The sequence below is a fragment of the Equus asinus genome, chromosome 29 (assembly GCF_041296235.1).
Source record: "Equus asinus isolate D_3611 breed Donkey chromosome 29, EquAss-T2T_v2, whole genome shotgun sequence".
NCBI lineage: Eukaryota > Metazoa > Chordata > Mammalia > Perissodactyla > Equidae > Equus > Equus asinus.
Genome location: NC_091818.1, coordinates 27,364,951 through 27,391,304, shown reverse-complemented (window position 1 = coordinate 27,391,304; position 26,354 = coordinate 27,364,951). Strand labels below are relative to the sequence as shown.

The 26,354-nt window shown below is 44.2% G+C and overlaps 1 protein-coding gene and 1 long non-coding RNA gene across 3 annotated transcripts in view; one reads left to right on the top strand and one right to left on the bottom strand.

Moving 5' to 3' along the window:
- The window catches only part of NEBL (nebulette), a 334,151-nt gene extending 330,461 nt beyond the window's left edge, over positions 1-3,690 (bottom strand). Inside the window, exons 1-2 of one of the 2 annotated variants that reach the window (XM_044761952.2) lie at positions 3,058-3,690; positions 1,681-1,775 (exon numbers count right to left, since the gene is read on the bottom strand). In XM_044761952.2, the coding sequence (XP_044617887.1) occupies positions 1,681-1,775; positions 3,058-3,126 (164 nt within the window). In that variant the 5' untranslated portion in view covers positions 3,127-3,690. The remainder of the gene's footprint in view (positions 1-1,680; positions 1,776-3,057) is intronic. The other variant, XM_014860156.3, reaches the window with a different exon arrangement.
- On the top strand, positions 3,593-8,950 carry LOC139042524 (uncharacterized). Its single transcript, XR_011499318.1, has 3 exons — positions 3,593-3,681; positions 5,688-5,779; positions 8,784-8,950. It is a non-coding gene; the product is annotated as an uncharacterized lncRNA (long non-coding RNA).
- The last annotated feature ends 17,404 nt before the right edge of the window (positions 8,951-26,354 follow it).

The following is a 26,354-nucleotide window of genomic DNA, read 5'->3' as shown; positions in this document are numbered from 1 at the left end:
CTTTCTCTCCTGTCTTTCCCTTTCCGTTCCCAACTCCTCCAGCCCTACCAGGGCACCCAAAGGTACTGTTATCCCCGGGTTAAACTCCCGGCCGTGGAGCTATAAGGCATCCTGATGTGGCTCATAAAGCCTGATCGAACCAGGCCCCAGGCTGGAACAGTTACAGGAAGAACGGTTCACTTTCCTTCAACCAAAGAACAATTACCCCGTTTATGGGGTATGAGGGCCCTTTCCCTTCTAGTTCCGGCCGCCTGCCTTTGATCCTTCACCAGTCATTCAGACCTCTCTTTAAGAGAAGCAGGAGACCATGACACCAAAATCTCATTCTTGCTTCATGTTGTCCCAAGAAGAGACATGCCACCAGAGGGTTGAAAACCTCAATGAGTTTGGGGAATATCTGTGGACTTCACTTACTCAACAAAGTCCTGAATGCTGTTCAATGCCCCCATTTCCGGATTCCTTCAAAAGTTTCTGGTCTATCTATAAGCACTAAGCTAGGACTGGAAGGAAACACAAAAAAATTTGGGAAAAAAAATGTTCTTCCCCAAAGAGATCTGAGCACATTACGCTTGTTTACCAAAATTTACTGTCTATGAAAACACACTCCCATGAGTGAAGCATTAATTAACCATGGGCCCGCTATCTCCAGGACGCCTGAATGAACCTGCTTCAAAAACTGCAGAGGATGGATCTCTGATAATACTCCAGCCAAAAGGTCCTCTGCCGCGTCCAGGCCAGACAGGCCCCACAGGGGAATTGGGAAGAAGGCTCAGGAATCAGGGCCCACAGATGAAAACAGTCTGGGTGGGAAGATGCTCACAGAGAAACACACGCCCTGGGCAGCCAGGTAGCCATTTGGAAGCACTGGCCGATGTTTAACCACTTGCAGCCTCTAGGAGTGATCTGAGACCCTTCCTGAAGCTCATCCTCTCAACGCCTCAATTTCTTCATCTGTCAAAAGGAGGTAATAACAGTACGCCCCCTCAGTCGTAGGATCTATAATGATTAAATGAGTTAGTACATATAAAGTGCTTAGAACAGGGCCTGGCACATGGTGAGCACTGTATAAATGCTGGCTAATTGCTATTATTATAGGCTTGAAGCATGCCGACAGAGGAGCCTGCCAAAGACAGCTTACCTTCTTTAATCCCCACCAACAGACTGACTACTAACCAGCTGGAAATACCCACGTCTCAATTCTTTGGTTTCCTGTTTAAGCTCCAGGATCTCTGGAGTGGTCTCAGCTAAGACCAAGCAAGCAAGACTCCTTTCCCTAGCAACTAGATTCAGACATAAAATTGCAGTACGGCAACATCATATGATTAAGATGGAAACTGACACAGGATTAAAATGGAAATCTATCTGACATGCACTTCAGGGCCCACACGTTTTCAGTGTGTAAGTTCCACAGCGTCTGACACACGTCCCTAACTCTGAAATCCTGTGAACCTCAAAAACCAACCTTCTGGTTGAAGACACACAAAATCACCCTACACGTTAGAAAGACATAAATGCAACGACCTTCAACAAAGTACGTGGCCCAAGAGTATGTGGCATAAACAAGTAACTGGCCACTGCCACACCCGGGTGCCACAATGAGTCAGTTCTTCAGAACGGGCAGATCCACTCTCATGCTCTGAGGCCGTGCCACACCTGGCACACCATGTTGACAATACTTACGCATTACAATAGGGCTTCTTTTCATAGCCTTTGTAGTTGTTCATGTTGAGAGCCATCTTGCAGACTTCACAATGGAAACATCCTTTATGCCAATACTGAAAAAAACAAATATTTAAAATTTGAGTACAATGTCAGTTGTCCTAAGATGGGTCCAGAAAGGAGACATTTTTAGTGCATCACAGTATTTGAAAATCCTACAACAAAATGATTGTAGGTAACCATGGATGTGTTTGTTAACTGTCAGTTAAGTAAACAAAGCAGGCAGCTATGAAAATTGAGTTTTAAATGACTACCCACTACAACCTAGAGACTCAGATGGAAGAAGTGTCAAGGCTCTGTCCATATCGCACTTCCAGGAGCAGCCAGAATGGAATTCTGAGCTTGGTTAATGGAGAAACGGAGCCTGTGAAGTGGCTTCAAAAGGAAAACGAATTCAGTTCAAAGTGCCTAAACATTGTGTTTGCAGGATCTTGATAAATGTGTCCACCGGAAGTCAGGCAACCCGAGGTCGCAGGAGGCCGACTATGTAAGTACCCTGCCCCCCCCCCACCCCTGTCCAGGTTCCACTAAATTGCGGGAAAGGTGGACTCTGTCCGGGATGGCTGTTAGGATGACGATGTGTTCTCAGGAGGCATCTGTATCACCACACGCAAATTTCACAGGGACTGCCTCCAGCTAGTCTCAATTGTCAGTCACTCAGGACAGCGCCGGGTCTCTCTCCCAAGCTGTTCAACTCCATCCACGCCCGGGAAGGGCAGGGAGCAGGGATGCAGGGGCCGGGACAGAGCCACTTCCTCTGGACTTCCCCCGACCGAGTGGGTTCGCCCCCCGGGGCCCCGCTCGCCGCGCTGCGCCCGGGCTCTCGGGCGAGGATTATTCCTAGCAATGCGGCAGCGGCCGCCCCATGACATGTTAATTACTATTTGCCTCTCCACCTCGCCGCCGTCATGGGAGGCGCTGGGGCGGGGGTGAGGTGGGGATGCGCGGAGATCCCTGGGGTGGGGGGTGCGATGCAGTGAGGGGCAGGAGTGAAGGTGGTAGGGGGCCGCGACTCGCCGAATTGCCCCTGGGGGCCCAGCCAGGGCTCTCGGGCCCCGGGCCCCTCTCGCCGTGCGCCCTCCGCAGCAGCTCTGCCGATGCCGGCGCAGCCCCGCACCCTCGCCGTCCGCACCCCGACAAAAGCCTTTCCCAGTTCCAACATCCCCGTCGCCGAGCGTCCTGACACTCCTGCGGGCGTTTTCCTTCGCGTGCCTTCGCCCGGTGCCAAGACGCACACAAGCCCACTCATCTCTTTCCATCCCAGATGCCAAAACTTCTCGAAGCAGGTGCAGCCCGCCGCCCGGCAGGTCCGGGCTGGCCCGGCGCCCCCTCGCTCACCTTATCCAGACAGTTGACTTTCTCCGTGGGATACACGACTTTTCCGCAGCGGGCGCACTGGGGGTTCATTGTCGCGGCTCCCGGGGGCGACGGCTGTGCGGCGGCGGCGACGGCTGGGGGCTCCGAGGAGCCGCTGTGACATCCCCCGGCGAGCCCTGCACCGCCTCCGGGCAGGCGGGAGGGCTGCGGGCGGCCGGGCGCCGGGGTCGGGAGTCGGCGCCGGGCCGCAGGCGAGCCGGCGGCGGGGGCGCGGGCGGGGGCGCGGCGGGGCCTGGCGCCCGGGGGCGGCCGCGCTCTCGGGCTCGGCTCCGGCTCGGGCTCCGCGCCGCTCGCTCTGCGTCGCTCGCACTCCAGGTACCGGTGACTCACGCAGGCATTCGCTCCCGCCCCTCGCGCTCCCTCGCTCCCCCGCCTCGCCGCCGCCGCCGCCGCGGCGCAGGCCAAACCCACCGGCGCGCCCGGACCAGAGTGGCAGGGAACGAGCACGTCGGGCACCCGGGGAGGGAGGGCGAGGCGGGGGAAGGGGGAGGGCAGAGGCCCGGAAAGCTCCGCAGACAGCCGCCGGCTGCGACTGGCAGGCCCGGGAGCGAGCTTGGTGCTGCAGCCGCAGCCGGGGGCGGCCAGGTGGGCGGCGGAGGGGGAGGAAATTGATGGGGGGGCGGAGAAGGGGGGGGGACGGGGAGGGTTCAAACCCGCGCACTCCCTGCCCTTTCTCCTCCCTCTCCTGCTCCAGCCGGGTGCACCACCCCCCGCCCCCGCTGATGCTCCCAGTACCCAAAGGGTGCGGAGAGCGCGGGGCGGGGGTGCGCACGCCCTCCTCCTTCAGCCCAGGACCGCGGGCAGCGGCGCATCCACGCCCCACGCAGAGCCCAGTACCGGGGCGGAGGTTGTCCCGGCCGCGCTCAATGACGCGCTGGGGTCCAGGAGCTGGAGACCCGAGGCGCACCCGGAGACTCACATCCCCGCGGCGCCGGGCCCACTCCCACGGGCCTCCTCTAGGAAAAAGCGTCCCCCGCGTGCCTGCGTGAAGTCCTTGGACCCTGGGTGCGGAAGAGACTCGTTCTCACTGGCTCCCAACCCCTAGACTTTTTGTATCTATTCCTGCAGAACGACTGGTCATTTTAGGCCCCAATCAAGCCTTTGTGGATTAATCAGTGGTCATGGTTCATTTTGCTGTGTGTGTACACTGCAATATATGGCATTTGCAAACGCCACAAGATCTACGAAAAGTTCTTCACCTGCCTTAAGGGAAGCAATTAAAAAGTCATGGTCCTAACCAGAAAGGCCAGAAAATCAAGCTGAAGGCTGACGGTAGGATAGAACCAAACGGAATAGGGATCGGTTTTTAGTTTTAATAAGATCTCAGGTTACTGGACTCGCTTTGTAAAAGGCAGCAAAATGGAGCCACGCTGCGTGAGTTCAAAGCTCAGCCCTGCCGTTTGCTAGTCATGTGACTTTGTACAACTACTTAGCTTCTCTCTGCCTCAATTTTGTAGTCTACAAAATGGGGATAACACAGCACTACAAACCACTCCTGCCCTCCTAGTGTGAGGGTTAAGTGAGTCAGCAGGTCTGCCTGGCTCCGGGGAGCCCTACCTACCTAAGTGTCAGCTAGGATTACCATACGTTGGTTCTAACAAATAAACAAACACATCCCGTTGCTAACACACAGATACAGACCCCATAATGCCACAAAGCAACTACTATGACAGATATTTCTTTTTAAAAAAATCACAGCTGCCGCCTTTCGTGAAAAAAGAAAACTGTTGATTTCTGAGCCTCTTAGGCAAGCTACTCTGATGAAATATCATTCCTAATGATGCTGTGCTGTTCGACTTTTCAAAAGAGATGATTTCTTAAAAGGGATTCACCAGCCCAACAGGTTTTGAAACACTCATTGCCCTGCTCACAGGTCCACCTCAAAAGTGAATAAAACAGTAATTTGCTGTCAGAGAGAGTCAGTTGTCATTTAAAAACACCCCAGAGCTGATTAGAAATGCCTGAAACGGTGGATGAATTTGGAGGATTTATTGCTAAGTGAAATAAGCCGGAGAGAGGAAGACAAATACTGCATGGAATGACTTATATGTGGAATCTTAAAAAAAAAATAAAAAGTTGAGCTTATGAAAACAGAGAGGTAAAAAGGGGTTGCTGGGGGCTGGGGGTGGGGGAAATGGGAAGAGGTGGGTAAAACAGGACAAACTTTCAGCTATAAGATTAAAGAAGCTCTGAGGATGTAATGTATAACATGGTGACCGTAGTTGACAACACTGTATTGTATAATTGAAATTTGCTAAGAGAGTAGAACTTAAATGTTCTCACCAAAAAAAAAAAAGGTAAATATGAGAGACGTTAACCTGAGGGGGTGAAATCCTTTCACAATCTGTATGTGTATCAAACCATCAGGTTGCACACACTTTAAATATCTCACAATTTTATTTGTCAATTAGACCTTAGGAAAGGTGGGGGTTGGGGGAGACCTACATTGGATATTTATTTTTTTTAAAAATGAGAAAAGAGTATTTATATGATCACCTGAAAGGTGATAACTTTTAGTATTTGGATTTTCATAACTGTAGTTCATAAAATATATTTAATAATCCTCTTCTCTTTTTTTAATTTTGAGGAAGAATGATGGTGATATGTGACATTTATAGCTGATTTATCAGATCTCAGAACTATGAATTGTATGATTTCTTAGTCAACCAGCACCAATCATGTGGTAGGTATTAATTAGATGTTTGTTGGGGAAAAAAAAGGATGAATAAAACGAATGTATTAAAATTGGAATTAACTAAGATGTCTTATTCTCTCAAAAATCAACAAGGAACAGGCAGAGTTATATTTTCCTCTCGTCTCTGTTTCTCTTACTATTTTCATTTTCTGCATTAAGCCAGTTTCTAAGTTGTTTAGTGCCATTTTACTGATATAAGAAGAATTTTAATACCATCTGTGTTAAAAGGACTTCTTTATTTCAAAATTCAAAGTACTATCAACAGAGAATTGGCAGAAACCCGTCATCTGCTCCGGCCTTCCTCCTTCAGGCAGATGAATGATTTAATTATCCACCAGGGAGACCTTTTGCCCCTTTCATGTCTTTTTCACTTGACTGGTCAAGAAATTGCTCCTTATGGTGACTATACCCCAATGTCTCTGCTTTAATTAAATCCTTTCTGCTGGCTTGGACATCCACAGATATAAGGAAAACCTGAGCATGACCCTCATGAAAACATTTATATACTTATAAAATTAAATTTTTTCTTTAGCTAAAATTTTCAAATCTGTTTACTTTTTTCTCTGGAGCCTTTTTATATAGAATCTATTAAAGACCTTATCACTTTTATTATTTAAGCTACCTAAATTGAACTCCAAATGAAGTGCTCTCAAGAGCAATTAATATCGCAAAAGGCCGAATAGTGGCTTGGCCAAACATGGGACGAAGATTGTGGTAGATTGTGTTATTAGTTCAAGATTTTTTGTTCTCTTCCACCGTGGCAACACTTCCTCTAGGCAGTGTATTTCCCCACTGCAGTGACTCTCAGCATGATAGTGTGACTTCCTTTGGCCATTGGAATGCCAGTGGATATGGCATATGTCATATGGGAGCAGAAGCTTTAAGGCACTTGCATAGTATGCTTCTGTTCTCCCACCCCCTTGAGCTCGGGCACACAGGCATGAGAAGAGTGTGTCCCAGGGAGTAGCTGCTGCTTTGACTTTTGTCCAAGAACGAGAAGACCTGTCTAGCCAGTAGAGGCCAACTGAATTCAATAAGCCCTGCCACACCCAGCAGAGCCACAGCCAGCCCACAACCTTCACATAATGGGAGTGAGAAATAATTGCTGTAAGCCACTGAAATATGGGGGGTTTGTTTGTTACAGCAGCAAAAGCTGACTAATACACAAATGATGAAAACTGACAAGAAAGGCTTTCTACTTCAACAAGGAACTAATAGATTTATATACAAGATTCAGGATGTGGGGTTTCTTTTATTTTTCTTAAAGGCATACATTAAAAGTGTAGCGGCCAAAAAAAGCGTAACTCTTATTATTAATTAAGTAGCCATACTTTCATTTTACAAAGCTTTGTCATGTGCCTTCTATTTGTCAGGCAGTGTGTAAAATTGTGTACATTTTTGCCAGTTGGCTCAAATTCACCATGAAGGCCAGTTTCCCAGCCAACAACTTTTGGAGGGAAAACCAAAAGATAATGGTAATTTTACTCACAGTTTCATTTGATAGCTGCATATGAACCTTAGCCTAATGAAGCATTTCTCCAAAGATTTTATGCACTTTAGAGGAATTCTCATTTACCATTATAGTACCACTAGAAGTCAATGAGAAATGTAAAATAAAAACATTAAGGGAAGTTCAAGATTCAGAAGCTGTTATAGAGACAACTACTTTCATTCATCCTTCAATATACAATTGTTGGTAGGCAAGATGGTAGGTACAAGGGGATGCAATGGGAAATAAGGCATGATCTCTGCTTATGATAAAATCTAATGGGACAGATAAGTAAGCAACAAATTACAATACAATGTGGTAAATGCTCTAAAATGAAGCTCTGCCCTGGACACTGTGGAAGAACAGAGGAAGAACTTCTAATTCAGCTAGAAAGTCAGAAAAGGCTACTTTGAAGAAGCAGTCGCTACACCTCTCACCAGGAGTAGGAACTAGCTGGGGCCCCTCCCTCAGGAATACAAGGCCCCCTAAAATGAGGAGTTTAGGGTGATTACCCTATTTTTCCCTGGTTTAGGGATTATTATGCTCATACATACATACTGAAAATTTATTTACATCACTTGAATGTTCCCTCCCAACGCAGCATAGCAACAAACTTCAAATAATGATGAATTTTTTTTCTTTTTTTTCCCAGTTTTATTGAGATATAATTGACATACAGCACTGTATCAGTGTAAGGTGTACAGCATAATGACTTGACTTACATATATTGTGAAATGATTTCTTGACAGAAATATTTCTTTATAGAGGACACATCTCACCAAAATAAACCCCAGCAAATTTCCAATTCACCAAATATATTTGTAAATATCAACTCCTAATTGTAAATTTGACCCAAAACCTTTCAGGATTTGGAAAGAGGGAAAAGAAAGGCAGAAGGAGCAGCAGCACCTTGTTTTGGTCCTTACAGGACTGAGCACCACCCCCCCCCCCCCGCCAAGATGAAGGACAAGACAGAACATCGGTGGTAGGCAGAACAGTGGCCCCCCAAAGATGATGTCCACATCCTAATAACCCAGAACCTGTGAATCTATCACCTTACGTGGCAAAAGGGATTTTGCAGATGTGATTGAGATAAGGCTCTTAAGATGGAGAGATTATTCTAGATTACCCCAGTGGGCCAACGTAATCACAAAAACCTTTATAAGAGGGAGGCAGGAGGGTCAGAATCAGAAAAGGTGTGACCACGGAAGCAGAGGTCAGACAGAGATTTGAACATGCTACACTGCTGGCCTAGAAGATGGGGGAAGGGACCACAAGGCAAAGAATGTAGGCAGCCTCGAGAAGCTGGAAAAGGCAAGGAAGAAGATTCTTTCCTAGAACCTCCAGAAGGAACACAGCCCTGCCAATATCTTGATTTTAGGACTTCTGACCTTCTGAACTGTAAGGTGATAAATTTGTGTCGTTTTTAGCCAAGAAGTGTGTGTTGTTACAGCAGAAATAGGAAACTAATCCCCTTCAATGGGTGAATTCTGTTCTCTTTAGGACCACAGTGAGTTCCAGGACGTCTAAAAGAAGCAGTTGGAAGTCAAGATGGCTATGATTCTTCATCATTGTTGTCTCCAAGGAAAGATCCTAAAGCAAAGTGGTGAAAAGCACCAAATGCCTTCATCCTCTTTCCCCCAGTCCTAATAAAAGGAATTATTTTACTTGAGGTCTTCGGATAAATGCCTCACTGCTCCATTTAGCTTTTCACATGTAGCTACAAATGTTATAGGTAGTTCAAAAAGTCAACATATTTCTCTCTGAACCTTCTTCTCCTCCTCTGAGAGTAACTCGATGAGTAATAAACCCCTCATCCCAGCCAGAACCCTAAAAATCAACCCAGACTCCTTCCTCTCTCCCTAACAAACCTTGTCCAGTTACCCAATCCCGTTGACTTTATCTCCAAAAGAGCTCACGAATCTGTCTCCATACCCACTGCCACTGCCCTAGGCTTGGCGATTCATCATGTCTTCCTCAGATTGTTCCATAACAACCCTCTAAGAAATCTCGTCATCATACAAGACGTGGAGGGAGGTAGGACTTCACTCTCCCAGACAGGACTTAGAGATGTGGTAGACAGGAAATCTCTCTCTCTGGGCCTGCGACCCCCACACTGCATGATTAAAAAAAAAATTAATTCACGTAAAGCGCCAAACACAACACCTAGCATCCAGTAGGAACTTAGTAAATATTTGTTTGATCATTCAATGACTAGTGCAAAAACTAAATAAAATTGAACTCGATACATTTTAATACAAATCAGATGAGAGGTGGCAAGTATGATGATAGTTATTACCCTTTTCATGTATTTCAAGACTGCTTTCTGAGTCACCTGCCAAACTTGATAAATATCAAGCTATAAAAATAAAACCTGCATTAAAAAATACTTTGCTTAATATAGTCACATGAGAAAAAAGTCATATGTTATTAGGATTATACCTGGCCTCTAATACCTGCTATGAACTGAATTATGTCCCCCCCAAAATTCATATTTTGAAGCCCTAACTCTCAGGGTGATGGTTTTTGGAGATGGGGTCTTTCGGAGATAATTAGGTTTAGATGAGGTCATGAGGGTGGGGCCCTCATGATGGGATTAGTGCCTTTAGAAGAAGAGACACCAGAGAGCTCTCTCTCTCTCTCTCTCTCTCTCTCTCTCTCTTTGTGCCATATGAGGACACAGCAAGAAGGCAGCCTTCTGCCTGCCAGGAAGACAGTACTCACCAGAACCCAACCATGATAACATGCCAATTTCAGTCTTCCAGCCTCCAGAACTGTGATAAAATACATTTCTATTGTTTAAGCCACCCAGTCTATGGTATTTTGTTATGGCAGCCTGAGCTAACTAATATAGTACCTCAACATGGCTTCTAGTCAATTAGGGACTAGATCACGTTCTCAGCAGGTGGGTGAAATGGGTGAAGGTGGTCAAAAGGTACAAACTTCCAGTTATAAAACAAATGTCATGAGGATGTCATGTACAGCATGGTGACTACTGGTAATGATACTGTGTTGCATATTTGGAAGTTGCTAAAAGAGTAAATCTTAAAAGTTCTCATCACAAGAAAAAAAATTTTGTAACTGTGTGTGGTGATGGATGTTAACCAGACTTATTGTGGTGATCATTTCACAATATATACAAATATCATCATTATGCTGTACACCTGAAACTAATGTAATGTTACATGCTAATTACATCTCGATAAAAAAATTAAAAGGTTGTTTTCTCCCCTGAAAAAAGATTAATTAGTAGATTAAGAACTAGATAAAGGAAAATGTTCTTCTTGCCCAATAAAAATAGTGATAGGAAAAAAAATGGTTTTTTTTAATTCCTTGTCATAAGTTCTCATGCTTTTTACACCAAAGCTCTGACTCATTAATTAGCAACCGTTTTAAACGTCAAAGGAAAGTGGAATTCTAACCTGCTTTGTAAGAATTGCAATTATGTTCAGTGACAAATTAAGGGCTCATCCTCCTCTTAATATACACAAAAATGAAAAAAAATTAATCATTTTAAAGAGTAATATCAAATTATATGGTTTAGGAGTAGGCAATGAAGGGTTGTTTTAGGTATTATTTAAAAAAAAAAGCTAGGGTTAGAATGGGTTTGTTAAAATTCTGTGTGAACCTAACAGAAAGGTGGGAGGGGAAGGTCGACCTAACGCTCAGAGCTATTTTAGGGAGAAAAAGACATTAACTCTAAAAATTATGCAAAATGAAGGTAGTGTTTCCTTTACACTCTAGTTGCAAGAGACAGAGAGCCACTCCAGTGCTTTCAGTGAAAGGAGACTCACAGAGACGTTCCCCATATGCAGGAACCCAGGAGAAGATGAACGACCCAGCTTCAATAAAGAAGGAAACTTTGTAAAGCCTCAAGAAAAAAAATTGGATCTATAATAGAATCAATTCAAGGATCTTCACTTTAGTGACCTGTCGCAGTGGTCTGAATGTTTGTGTTTCCCCAAAATTCCTATGTTGAAATCCTAACCCCCCACGTGATGGCATTTGGAGGCGGAGCCTTTGGGAGGTGATCAGGTCTTGAGGGTAGGGCCCTCGCGAATAGGAATTGTGCCCTTGTAAAAGAGACCCCAAAGAGATATCACATCCTTTCCACCATGTGAGAACACAGCAAGAAGGCGCCATCCATGAACCGGAAGGAGGGCCCTCACCAGCCATTGAATCTGCCAGTGCCTTCATCTTAGACTTCCCAGCCCTCAGAACTGTGAGAAATAAATTTCTGTTGTTTATAAGCCACCCAGTCTGTGGTGTTTCTGTTATAGCAGCCCAGGAGGACTAAGATACCTGTCATTAAGATAATTCAGCTGACTTCCACATGTCTGCTTCCCTCTGTCACTACCAACTTGCTTGTTCTCACCCTCATCTGTCTGTCTTACCTGCTTCTCCACACGTAGCTTTCCCTGTCCACAGGTCCTGCTTTCTCAGGATGTCTTCCTTATAGATTTGGCTGGCCATCGCCACTCATGCCCCCAGTGCATCTTCTAGTATCTTTTCATCTTCACCTCCCAGAAATAACAAACAGCCTTATTCTTTTTCCTATTTCCAGTTCAGAAGAACATGCTGATCAGCCCAGCTCATCTCTTCACTTCTCTGCGTCATTGGTCCACCTCTTGGTTGTCCCAGAGTCAGGTCTAAGCAGCTCAGGAGGAAGTGAGGAGGGGCCCAGACAAGATCAGGAGCACAGGGACCCACGCTTCAGCAGAGGCTGAGGTCAGGTAGGCATGGAATGGCCTCACCCATCCAGAATACAAAGGGAAGCTCAAGACAAAAATGAGAGAAGGGCTAGGCTCATTTTTAAAATCTGGATATCATTATAGGCCAATATCTGACCACAGATAAGATGTGGTGGCAGGGTTGTTGGTTTTTTCCTTTTAAATTAAAATAAATTGGCAGAAGTATGTATATTCTTGTCTGTAAGACATACTAATTCCATTTCTAAAAAACAAAAGTAAATAAGAATGAAGAAGTCATAATGGCCTCAAAAGAAGGCTCTGAGCCCTTAGCAATTGGAAAATGGCAAGTTCTAGCAAGCATTCGAAGATCCGTACATGTGCTATCCCATAGAAATATCGCAAGAGCCACAAATGTGAGCCACATGTGTAATTTCCAATTTTCTGGCAACTACTGTTAAAAAAGTAATGAGAAACAAGTGGAAGATATTTTAGTAATATATTTTATTTAACTTAATTTATCCAAAATATTATCATTTCAACATGTAATCAATATTTTTTAATTAACGAGATAGTTTACTTTCTTTTTTTTCATACTAAGACCTCAAAATCCAGTGTGTGTTTCATACTTACAGCACCTCCCAAGATAGACGACACACAGCTCACGTGCTTAATAGCCACAGGTGGCCGCTTGGACACACAATACTCATTCACCCTAAGACAGAAAGCTAGTTGTGTGTACAGGTCAGGGTCAAAGAATTGGGCAGGGGACTCTTTACTTGCTCTGAAGGGCTCCAGGCAGGAGTGATTACACTGGGGCCACCCACCAGGGACAGCGCCACCTTCAGCTGATGTCAATACTGCTGATATGCTCACCTCCAGTATGGCTGTCAGAACCTGGGGCCAGGGGGCCTGGAAGAGGAGGCAATGGCAGAGGCAGATGAATGAGTCACCATGAAAGGAAAGGAGAAAGAAGACAGAAGCTGTGGAAGGAAGAAATAAAGTGAAGAAGGAAAGGAAAAAATGATGTGAAAGGAGAGAGGGATGGAAGAGGTGAGAGGAGAGACAACAGAGCAAGAGAAAGTTTGAACAGCACCAGAAAAGGCACCATGAGGTGTGGCAGGAGCTGGTGAGCAGGAACTCTGAGCACATGAGGAGTGGAAGGAGCTGGTGAGCAGGAACTCTGAGCACATGAGGAGTGGAAGGAGCTGGTGAGCAGGAGCCAGAGCCTGTGAGGAGTGGAAGGAGCTGGTGAGCAGGAACTCTGAGCACATGAGGAGTGGAAGGAGCTGGTGAGCAGGAAGTCTGAGCACATGAGGAGTGGAAGGAGCTGGTGAGCAGGAACTAGAGCACACTCAATAAGGCATACGAGGAGAAAAAAGAGAAAGGGCCCCCTACACTCAGGGAGGCTTCTGCGGGCAACGAAGTCAGCCAGGCCTAGAAATGCAGTTCGTAAAAATCAAGTGCCTGGAAAAATCAACAGAGCAGCATCAAGAACAAATGCCATTTATGAAGTTGACAAAAGTAGACTACATTTTGCTTTATACCAACAAATTAACTTAGGTGATTCATCTACTTGAGCTGCTGGTAATGAGCTCCATGTGAAGACCTCACATACGGAGAAAATAATTGCTGGGCTGGTTTTTCATGGGTGAAGAAAAGACCTGCCCAAATGAAAACCAAGCTCCTCATTCAAGTGACCAGCATTTTTTGTTTTTTTTTTTCATTTTCCCTTTCCATAATTATTATTTTTCAGTGGACTCTGGGTTCAAGCTCCTCAGAAGATGTTTTCCTATTTCAAATACTGCAGCAAAAAAAAATATGTCGTGGCAGAACTACATCGGAGGCGGCCCAGACTAATGCAGTGGTTCGTTGCTCAGCAAAGGGGCTGAGATCTCACCGAAAGATCAGGAAGGTGGTTTTCCCTCCGTTTACAATGACTCATCGAACCAGGAAGTGTGGCGCCTGCTCTTCAGCATTTGACAAACATGCCGGGTACAAATCGTGCCCATTAGTAGTGGATACCAGAGAAAGTAAGTGTTCTTCGGCATGAGTAATATAAATTACATGAAATGAATGGAGCTGACTACATGGAGACGGATGGAGACAAGAGCCTTCATTATATAAAAAAGAAATCTGAGCCCCTGCTGCTGCTACAGCAGCTTCATCCAATAAAAATAGGTATTAAAACTCAAATAATGCAAAACAGAAATGTAATGTTGGAACGGAGTACCTCTTAAAAATTAAACTGGAAAAGTAAGACATTATGTTAAAGAGCCCTTAATGACACGAAAAGATGTTTCTGATATTTTGTTAAGTGAAAAAAGCGGGTTATAAAAACATAGTTCCCCATGACCTCATTTTTTGTTAATTTTATATAAGTAAGTGTGCACAAAAAACATTGGACTGGGGTACACCGAAATGTCAACAGAGGTGGGATTACATTGGGTTTATATTTTCCTTTCTATCTGTATTTTCCAAATTTTGTACAAATTTTCTACAATAAATATTATTTTAACAAGAAAACTCTTCTGTAAAGCCTAAGGGTGCTTTGGTTTTGAGGTTGCGGTCTAATATTGTCCGGGCTCCACCTTCTCCGCCCTACCCGGGCTCCGTCTGATTCAACAACAGCCACTAAAAGTGGCAGTTCTACTTGTCACTCAAATGGTCCCTCATGTGCTCCATTAGAGAGAAAGGTGGAACCAAGAGGAAGTCATGACCAAATTTCAGGACAGATTTTAGGGTGTGGGCTTTTGTTTTGTTTCGTTCACATTATAAAGAATGTACCTAGTGACACGCAAGCTTTCCACCCCACAGCCCTTGTCCCAGCTGCTAACAAGAGCTGGAGGGCACGAAGAGGTCACCGTTCCCAGAGATGGCTGAGACCTGCTGGGCAGAAGCTGACGGGACAGGAGTACAGGTGCCACCCTGTCCTGGGCTCCTGGTGGTCAGGGAAGGGAGGAGGCTCCTCAGAGTTCCCCACCAAGCTAAGCACATGGAATTTCAACTTCTCTTTCTGCTCCATCTTCCTCGGACCCTACGTCATGCACATGGCCTTAATCCAATTCCAGCAGTATATGCAATAGATTCTGCTATTTGGAAAACTGTCGTGTCCGACCTTTGTAGACCTTCCATTTCGTCTTTCTTTTACTTTTCAACATTTTAGCTGAAAATGGAAAATTCAACTATATTCCTGCCGCTGCTTGAATTCCCAGGGAAGCTCACTAAAGGCATCAGACATCTGGTCTACAGTGGCTTCACCTTCTGGCGAGAGGATGGTTGTTTTGCTCATTCCCATTTGCATCGCTGTTCCCATCGTTTAAGAAAACAGCGGTGCAAATGGTGACTTTTAAATGTTAAAACCTCAGGTAAATTAATGCATGCTTTTAAAACTTAAAAATGTATCTTTATGCAGAGAAAAACGTTAGAGATATATTGAATGTAAAAGTGTAGAAGCAGATAAAACAGAACATGCATAATGATCCCCTTCTTAAAAATTGTTTATATCTATAAATGCTTTACAAGGTCTGTCAGAAAGGGTGTTTATCAATGTGTTGATAATGGTTGTTGCTGAATGCTGGGACTTTTTCCTTCTCTCATTCTCTCTCTCACACACACAGATCCTTGATATGTTTTCTAATTTTTCTATATGCACATGTTGTGTAGGATTTTTATTTAATAAAATAAACACAATTCAAATTGTATCAGCACATCATCTATGCCTAATTCATGGTAGGGACTTAATGCACATTTTTCTTCTATTCTGTCAGAAAATAATCATAGGTAGCATTTATTGACTGTTTATTACGTGCCAGGTGCTATACTAAAAGTTTTGTATATATTATCTCATTTAAACCCTACAACAACATTATGAGGTTGGTACTATTATCTTTCTCCTTGTAAAGGATGAGGAGATGGACACAAAGGGAGTTTAAGAAACAGGAGAAAGTCCCAGAACAGCAGGCAGTCTGGCTGCAGTCCTTGTTCTTAATCATCCCACCAGGCCATGGTTTGGGTTATAAAATCAAGTAAAGCCTTCGATGTGGTTGGATTGATATCTACCACACTTGTAACTGTTTCCTAGTCATTGCCTTTATTCTTACTTCCTTTTTTTGTCTTCCGCTCTCTTTTCTTGCCTTCTCTTTTGAGCATTTTATGATTCCTTCTTTTTCTTCTCTTAGCATATCAATTACACCCCCGTCAAAGGCATTCTCCTCATCTGTTACGGTGTTCTTGATTTCCAGCCCCACCTACTGATTCAGTCTCAGAGTTTCCATCTCTCTGCTTACATTGCTCATCTGTTCTTCATGGTGTCCGCTTTTTCCCTTAGAGCCCTTAGCATATTAACCATAGTTGTTTTAAATTCCCAGTCTGGTAATTCCAACATCTCTGCCGTATCTGAGTCTGGTTCTGAAGCTTGCTCCCCCTCTTCAAACTATGCTTTTTGTTTTTTAGCATGCCTCCTAATTTTTGTCAGAAGCTGGGCATGACATACTGGGCAAAAGAGCCTGAGGCAAAGAGGCCTTTAGCCTGAGGATTTTCTGTTCACATGGCTGGGAGTTAGGTTGTGTTTACTGTTTGCTGTAGCTGTAGGTGTCAGAGGCTAAAACTGTCCCTGATGTCCTTATTTTTGTCTCCCCTATTGTCTTTGGGTTTCCCTAGAGACTTCTTCTTAAATAAGGTCTGAGAAGCACAGCTTTTTCAGTAGTATTTCCCTGTTATTATACAGAAGTCCTATTGACGTGGTGGGAAGGGATGGGGGAGGGGAAGCAGTCTACGGTCCTATGATTAAGTCTTGGCCTTTAGGGAGTCCACGCTCCTTGGCTGTGACCTTCACAGGTCCTTCTCGTATCCTCTCTCCTTCCCTTAGATGAGACAGGAAGGCTAGAGTAAGCTGGAGTTGAGTATTTCCCTTCCCCCAGGGTAACTGGGCTCTGGTAAAACACCCAACAGGCTAGGCTCTGGTGAAATAGCTTCTCTTGAGGTCAGGCCTTAGCAAGAAGAACAGACTGCCCTGAGCTTATTTCAAAACAACTCCTAATACCTTCCTTCTTCTGGTAGGAGGAGGGGACTTTTCTCTATTCTTCACTGTGAGAACCTGATAGGGCTCCTGGAGATAAAACTCACAAATGTGTGGGGCCCCCTAAGACCAGGTCCCCAGGGAGTTTTTAACTCGCAGCCTTGTCCGCATTGAGCCTCCAGGAATTCATCAATTAAAATTTCGATTTTCCTACACCAGCACTGGTTCCCACAGAGGTTTCTGTTCATGGGCTTCTGCTCTGGTAACTTGTAATTCCCTGTATCCACCTGTCTGTCTCTCCAATTTTAGCAGCAGTGGTTTTCCCTATGACTTCAATTCTCTGATGGATCGAAGAAGAGCTGTCGATCTTAGTTTGTTCAGATTTTTTCATCTTGTGTGGACAGGAATGGCAACTTTCAAGCTCCTTACATGCCCAACTGGAAACTGGAAATTGTTGTGTAAGACTTTCTATGGCTTCTCTTCTCTTTCTCCATCACCAGGTAGCACATACGTGAGCTGGAGCTCGGAGAAAATCCCAGTGCCTCAGCATCATTGTCGCATGCCTGATATAAAAACAATTGTCATTTCTAGCTAACACTTGTCACAGTTTAGGAATTTGTATTCCTTATACAACTTATAAATCTGATCTATTTCTTATCAAAGGTTAACTTATGTTAAATAGCAATATATGTAAAATGTAACAGTTGCAAAATGTTTATGAAATTAAAACGTGATTGGTGGATATATAATGCAGGTTTGATTATTCATACAAATGGAGGGGAGCAATAACAGAGAAGCTCAAAATTACTATTTTAGAAGAGATATTTTGCACCTATATTTTAATAGGGTATATAAGATTTTTCTGAAGACTTAGAACATTTCATAAAAATGTTAAAAATATACTGTAAAGAAAACTATAATGGGTTGAATGATGGCCCCAAAGAAGATACGTCCATGTGCTAATCCCCAACACCTGTGGATATTGCCTTATTTGGAGAAAGGGCCTTTGCAAGTGAAATTGAGGGTCATGAGATGAGGAGATCATCCTGGATTATCTGGATGGGCCCTAAATCAAGTGACAAGTGTCCTAATAAGAGAAAGACAGAAGGAGAGTTGAGGCGGAAAAGGAGAAAACACAGAGAAGATGAAGACGCAACGTGAACAGGGAGGCAGAGCCTAGAGTGATGTAGCCACAAGCCAAGGAATTCGGATGGCCACCAGAAGCTGGAAGGGCAAAGAATGGATTCTCCCCTGGAGCCTCCAGTGGGAGTTCAGCTCTCCTGACACCTTGATGTCAGCTTCCTGCCCTCCACAACTGTAACAGAACCAATTTCTGTTACTTTAAGCCGCTATATTTGCAGTAATTTGTTAAGACAGCCCTGGGAAACTAATCCAACAGGTTAGAATGATTTTCTAAATTGTCCGTCTCTTCTCATTCTGCTCAGAACACATCCCTACGTCATAGCTTCTTATCTACGGCTGATGCAAAATAACAGCTAAATCAAGCTACCCTTTTGAAATTTTTCAAAATTCCAGGCATCATTCTAGAATTGAGGTGTTCTGGATGAAAGGGCCTTTTGGCTTCAGGGCAAAAAGGAAGCAATGTCCCCTCATAAATTGCAAACTCTTTGAGTGATGGGGTAGTATGGATAATTCATCTTGCTACCCCAGCACAAAGCTTGCCCATTATGGGCACTCAGTATTTGATTATTAATTGACTGAAAAGACAACGAGAGATCCTGGGTCTGGTAAGCTCGCTGATTAGTTAATAAGAATGTAGAAAGCAGGATCTCCAAGGCTACTTTGAAGTGTGGATGATCCATTTGTTGATTATTATGAGTGGATTGTACAATGTTAATCTCTTAATTCAATTTGAGTGCCATAATCTGCTTATACCAAACATGCAAGGGCTCACTAAGAACAAAAGATCTGGAGTCCAGACTGTTACTGATGTTGAAACACACTCACAGAACACAGAATAACTATTATGATGCTTCTAGAATAAAATAAGATGCTAGTTTAATCATGAGTAAATAAAGCTTTCGAATAGATGTGTCCTTTCCAGCTATATTTTAGTGATTGAGGGAAGTGATAGCTGAACGCTTCCAAATTACCTCCCCAGAATCCAACATTCCCCTCTCTCAGAGGACTGAGAATAGGTAGGTTTCCAGAAAGGAACTGGGCACTGCTCTCTGATAACCTTTTTCCTTTGTAATTGTTCCCTCCTTTATAATTGATAATGTCTTTAAGTATTTTCTTTTGATGGAGAAACCTTAAAAACTGCTTAGAATAGAGGGATAGAGTTTTAAAGATGTTCAGGGTTTGGTTCAGGAGCATCCACACGCGTTCTTCCACAAGTTGCCAGTTTCCCACCTGGGACCCCAACCCCAAGCACTTGTAAATCTGTCACAGCCTTAGTTAACACTTCTAGAGTGCTTGTGACGTGCCAGGCACTCATATTGGCTAATTTACTCCTCACAAGAACACTAGTAGCATTATGATTACACCCATTTTACAGAGGAGGAAAATGAGGCATGTGGACCATAAGTAACTTGCCCCAAACCACCCAACTAATAAGCGCAAGAACCTGGACTTAAACACGGGCCATCCGACTTTGGAGTTTGAATTCTTACCCACTGTTCAATATTGGAATGAGCCGAAACCTCTTTATAGTAACTGGATATCAGTTTAGGAAGTCAGACCCAAGATTTCTCCCATCAATGAGAGCTCTTGTCGGTGGAATATCCTATCCTATTGCCAGCACGACACTTGAGTTTACTGATCGGAACTTTCGTGATTGCTATTTTGGCATATGTCAGAGAGGCCTGTTCAGCAAGAAAAGTGTAAACCCAGAGCCTGCTCCTGGCTTCCGTAATCCCATTATGTAATTATTTGACCGTATGCCCAAAGCCTTTGACAATAGGTACATTTTTAAAATATTATTGTTTTTAGTTGAAGGCATTCTATACAATGAGTCATTCTTAAAAAAAAAATCCCATCAACTTCAAGATCGTTTTCCCAGCCCCTCCCTTTGTTGGTGTGACATGCTTTCCCACAAAGCATTGAAGCGTTCCCACCTCGTAAAACTGGAAATTGCGCAGGAGATCTGGGGGCTGTGGGAGGTACTGGAAGAATGACAGTCAGAGGTCTGTAAAGCTACATCTTTACAATTTCTCTTTTATAGGTTTTGCAGGAGCATCATGGGGAAGAGGGTTATTGATTGCTCTTCTCAAAGGGGCCCCGAGGGTATTGTTTCTTTAATGACTTATGCAGTAGAGGGTATCTTATAGGTAACTCGTCATTCCCATGTTCTAAGAAATCTACTTCTAAATAGGTGGATTCTTCTAGGCAATGCAGTTTCTAGGTACTTCATTCACTCGTTCCTCCAATTCAGTAAAGGTGCAGTTTTTCTAAACGCCAGTCATTGGAATAAGCACCAGGAATAAAAAGTTACAGGACAAAATTCCTGACCTCGAGGTGCTCACAGTCTAAAAACAACGAGATAGATAAAATATACAGACATCCTCCATAACAATGACATGTGAAGAGAGGCTCCTGGAGGGACTGCCTTTGAAGGCGCACCCTACTCCGGAGGTGGAGAGTCTCCATGACTGACTCCGAGTTGAGTGTTCAAGGATGAGATGTTTGCTAGGCCGTCAAGAGGCGACAGGGCATTCCAGACAGAGGGAAGAGCATATCCAAATGCACTGAGGAGACGCCCATGCTCTCGGAAGGCAGCAAGTCTGTCACCCCATGGAGGGAAGGGTGAACTGGGAAGGAAGAGCCAGGCCGGACATACGGGGGGATGTGGTGGGTCAGCACCTGGAGACCTGGACGCTGCAGCAGCCTAGGGCTTCAAGAGGTCAGAGATCTGAGCAAACACAGCCAGTAGCCGGAAGTGGACAGAAGGCTGATTGTTGATGACTACAAAGAATTTGCAAAGCCAGAGCCAAAAGCCTGAGATGGCCATAGACCAGCAGAGGCTCAGCTAGTAATGCTCTGGGCAAGCTTCAGTGCCTGTCTCCACGTCCTCCCCCTTAGCCCTCCCCTCGTCACCCAAACACGCACTCTAAGTTTGAAGAAGGGATGAGCTTGCTGTGCAAATACTGTTTCAAGCCAAGATCTACAGAGCTCTTTCCAACCAGATCAATTGCCCAAAGCCCTTCTCTATAGAAATTCTACAGCAACCGCTGAGAACCAGAAGGACAAAAAGAAAAACAGATGTAGATTTCACAACCTAAGTCTGAGTATTAATTGATGATAATTATAACCAATATTGATTGAGGGCCTACTCAGGCACATATCATACATTTTCGCTGCATCATGTCTTTAAATCTTTATATGATCCTGGAAGGAACACCGCGTGGGCTGTTGCTTACACTGTAGCATTGTTTATTTGTTGCTACAGACATTTCTTCCATACGAAAATCAACTGCTGTTAAAATTTATTAGCTTTTTACCTGCATATTACTTTTAAATGTTCTAGATTCAAAGATGAAATACCGAGCTCCTGTATTTCTCCTCATTGAAGAATGTAGCTTCTCAAAACTGTGTTTAAATATTTAAATGCTACAAAGTTACAAGAAATCCTGTCAAATCTAGCCACCTTTTTTAAAACAGAAAACAAGTTATTGAAGCAAGTCAGCGCTGATACCAAAAGCAAGACATGTAACTATTTTACAAATTATCAAATTGTACAGACTTCAATTTTCTAATTACTAATTTGGAACTAATTGCTAATTTTTATTGTCTCATGGTCAATAATTTGATTTGTATAATTTTACAGAATGATTTTGTAATCATTGTTCTTATTAGAGAAATAAAGTATACTAACATGTTTACTTAGGGAAGGACACCTTTTTCTAAGTCTCACAAAGCCATTCTATGGGCCAGCAGCGACCCTGAGAGACTCTCACAAGCAAGTCCTGTGCCCAGCCTTTGAGGCCACATCAAGCCCCTCCTGAAATCCACCCCTGCACAATTCAGGTACATGAGCCAATAAATTCCTTCTTTGGCATTAGCTACTTTGGTTTGAGTTTTCGTTCATTGGCTATCAAAAGGATCCTAATTGTTACTGAGCAACATGGTCAGATCTGCCAGATTCACTTCAGGGAAGTCAGCTAGGAAGCTAATGACATAGTCCGAGGAAAGAATGAGATCAGTCTACATAAGGCACCACAGTAGGGCTGGACTCAACAGGTGGTCAACAGCCAGACTGGATAGATGAGCCCTGGATAGATAAACGGGACGTAAGTGAGGAGGGAAACAAAGAAATCTAAACCCATTTCTAAGCACCTCTGAGAATTTTATAAATCATTAACAGATAAAATTAGAAATTTCCTGCACCTGGCTCACTCTCTTTTCTCCTATGAGGATTATTGTCAAATCACTCCAAACGGTCACCCAAACGGTGTTGGGTAGATACAGCCATCCTTATGAAAGGAAGATCTTCAAATTTTTGGAGAGACATTACTCAGCAAGATTAAACCCCAAGGAAGAAAAGCAGATGATAATAAACGAGGAAATATACCTGGCTCAACTTGAGTGACAGTCATAAAATTAACCCTACTTAGGAGGTTTTCTAGAAACATAAATCTCCAAGTTTGTCAGGGTGATGTCAGCATAAGAATCACAACATATCCAAATATACAACATATTCTAGTAATTAAATCGACTATCTGTCACCAGAAAGGACTTTTATTCCCTCTGAATATATTCCATCCATGAACCTGCCAGGCCACCTCAAATACGAGACAGGTGCTTTCGATGACGGGCTAAATACTGGATGTCAGCCATCGAATTGCATAACTATAATTCCAAGAGTTGAAAAACAAACTCATCTTCACTGTTTTTGTATCATGTAACCACATACCTCCCTCTTACTATCCCCAGAGCTTAAAATATACGTGTTATTATTCTATTAGCTCCAAGTAAATCAACGTTACCAAAATATGCTATAATTAAATTAAAATATTGGTATATGATATCAATTGCAAGGATTCTGGAAAATCTTTTAAAAATGTATTTCACAAGGCCTACATCTATACACAGCCAAAATTAAAGCAATCAATTGAAGTTATACCAATCAAAACCCTCCAAAGAGTTGTTTGTTTGTTTGTTTGTTTGTTTCATTGACATAATTTTGACACTATTGATGCTAGAGACAGCTCGCTAGCTTCAGATCGATCTACTCCATTGTCTTCAAGGACACTGTTTGGCTTCTGTCCTATACCAGGACTCTTCCTAAGAACTAATTTGAAAAGAATTCTTTTTTAAACCACTCATCGGTGTCACTTTGACCCAGTCTCATAATTGAGCATTCTATGAGTAACATAATTGAGCACAAAAAGCTCAGGATCGTGTTCTAAATTTTTTCTTTATAATCTTATCTTTTTGTTAATACACGCCCAAGCTTTGCTGCTAAGGAAATGCACAGCAGCCTTTTCCATGAAGTGCAGTTTTCTACAATGTTATTTCATTTTCTCACATTTCCAGTTAGCAGTTATGATGCATCTCGTACTTACGAACTAAAAGCACGAGGAAGATACATTGGCATGGATTCCTTTAAAAATAATGACATATTTAATTTTCATCTTCAACTTGTGAAAAATGGTTATTTCTCTTCTGGTGAATTTTATCAAATGGTTTTCTACAGCCATGGCGCCCAGCCCTGGCTGTGCATCAGAATCCCTATGAGGTTGTTTATACATACAGATGCCCAAGGCCCTGCTGCCAGAAATTCTGAATCTGCAGCTAGCGTTTGCATATTTAAAAGCTCCACAGGTAACTTTGATGGGCAGCCAGCGGCAAGAACTGCTCTTCTACAGTATGTCTGAAAGCTTTTCTTCTTAGGGAATGGCGTATAAAGATGAATTAACTCCTAAGTTTTGAAAGCCGCGATTCGATATTGACCCATATTTTTGTGTAACGACTCAAATGGAGAAGCGGCCGGAGTAAGACTAGAGAACAAGGATTCTAACCTTGTTTCACTGGAGAGACATCCCCATTGTCACACCCCTCACCGACCTCCTCTGAACAACAGCTTCTTCCCTGTGTTACCCAGCTGCCTGCTGCCTGGATGTCCCCAAGTCCTTCAGCCTGCCGGGTTCCCCTTGTTCTCTGAGATCTTGAGAAAACTGACTTAAACCCCCTTCTCTAACAAGGGAAAACTCAGAGGCCTTTCCCATATCTTTGGGATTTATTGGGAGGGGGACAGGAGTGGTAGAACCTTGCATTCTGCCTAGGCTCTTGGCTCTCCAAGTCTGTTCAGGCTGCTATAACAAAAATACCATAGACCAAGTGTCTTAAACAACAAATATTTATTTCTCACAGTTCCGGAGGCTGAGAAATCCAAGATCAAGGCTTTAGTAGATCCGTGTCTGGTGAGAACCCACTTCCTGGTTCATAGACAGACATCTCCTCACTGTAACCTCACATGGCAGAAGGGGTGAGGGGGCTCTCTGGGGTCTCTTTTACAAGAGCGCTAATCTTATTCATGAGGGGTCCACCCTCGCGACCTGATCACCTCCCAAAGGCCATGCCTCCAAATGCCATCACACTGGGGATAAGTCTTCAACATACGCACTTTGCAGGGACACAAACATTCAGACCACAGCAGTCTCCCAGTTCCCACTTCCTCTGGATTCTCCCTCTGCTTTCCTGGTTTTATCTCTGTGCCTGCTGCCCCTTTTCTGAACCTCCCACCTCACTGGGTACAGCTCTGATGGCTTCCTTCCCCACAGCACCACCATCACGAAGGGGGATGGTATCAAACATGGAGTGCAGGTTTAGGGCAATAGAAGTGGGTTACACAGAGCAGAGCACAGCTGAAAATCCCAGTTTGAATACTAGGAATCTTTGTTCTGAAAGCGCTTGGCCATTCTTGCTCCAAGATCCCCTCTGCCTCCTTTCTTCCGTCTGGAACCCTGCCCACTGCCAGGTTGCTGGACGGTCTCCATCCACTCCCTCCAGCGCCAGCGCCAGCCCCCAGGACCTGCTACCCTTCCTGTGCAGAGTCCTTCAGCTTCTCCTCTGTCACTCCACACCATCCAGGACCTGCTCCGTGATGGGCCCTCCCCTGTCATTCCCTGAAAATCCATCAAGTTATTTGACAGTCCAGAGTGACCATTCTCTCTCTCTCAGGAACTTTCCCACTAGCTATTAAACTAGTTTTTCTGTCCATTAAGCTTGTCCCCAGACACCTAATAGAGACCAGCCTGAATTAATCCTTAAATTTTTAAAAATCCGTAAGTTTCTTTGAACTCGAAAGATTTAACAAATAAAAAACAAAGAAGTCATCGCAAACCTTTTGAAAAATCCCCAAGCCTTCACTAAGTGCGTATTGGAATCTTCAATTCTTGCACACCAACTGGCCGGGGGTGGACAGAAGCCTGGTTTGCAGTTTTCAAGGTATCAAGATTCCTGCCCAACTTGGATTCAAGCTCGAACATGGAGTTGCCGAATCCTGAAGTGTGAAGAGACCGCCCTGTGGGCTCTCTGAGCAGCGGCTCCAGCACACCGTTGGGCCAGCCCACAGGTAGTGACCAATAATGCAGGGGAACAAAGGCCAGCCCCTTGCCTCAATCGGAACAACCCTGTGAAGGGCCATCCTCGCTCCAGAACTCCCCATGGAATCAGCTGCAGCCGAATCACGTTCCCGTTTCTGCCTGCGCCCAGTCCTGCATCCCTCCTACTCTACAGGCGCTGCTCCCAAAAGCGCTCCCCAGTCCCCTGTCCGCTCAGAGACTCAGGGTCCCAGAGTCTGTTTCCCAGGAAGCTTGACTGAATAAACTGGCTACGTTTATTGACTGGATTAGTCAAAACCGCTTGCGTGAAGTGACAGACCCCCCAAGTAGAATTTCATAAAGGCCACGACTCCTGAGATGTCTGTAAGATGACATTCAAAATATTTAACACCTGGCAGGGCGTGGCTATCCACCAATCAGATCAGAGGCCAACTGTGGTCAGCCAGCACACCTGGACCAACGCAGGCTGGCTGAATGTCATCCTGGATTTTAGTGAGTTGAAGTTACATTCCTAGGGATGATATAAAAACCAAATTCTTCAGAAGCTGGCCAATTTTCTCCTTCTACAGAATTTCACTTGCCATATTAATAGGGACAGATGCTAAGGTCAGGGTGCCAAGACACAAGTGGCTATTACTTCAACTATCTGCCTAAAGCACAATAAAAAAAAAGAAATACTACCTCCACTCCTCGGACACAGGCCTCATCTCCTTGACCGTGTTGGGTTTTGTCTCTATGAAGTAGGTTTTGAAAAACAGAAGAGTGTGATCTTTACACTTTTTGAGGCGGAGTTCCAAAGTCCCAACCTAAAACGAATCTCCTCTGGGCGCATCGGAATTTA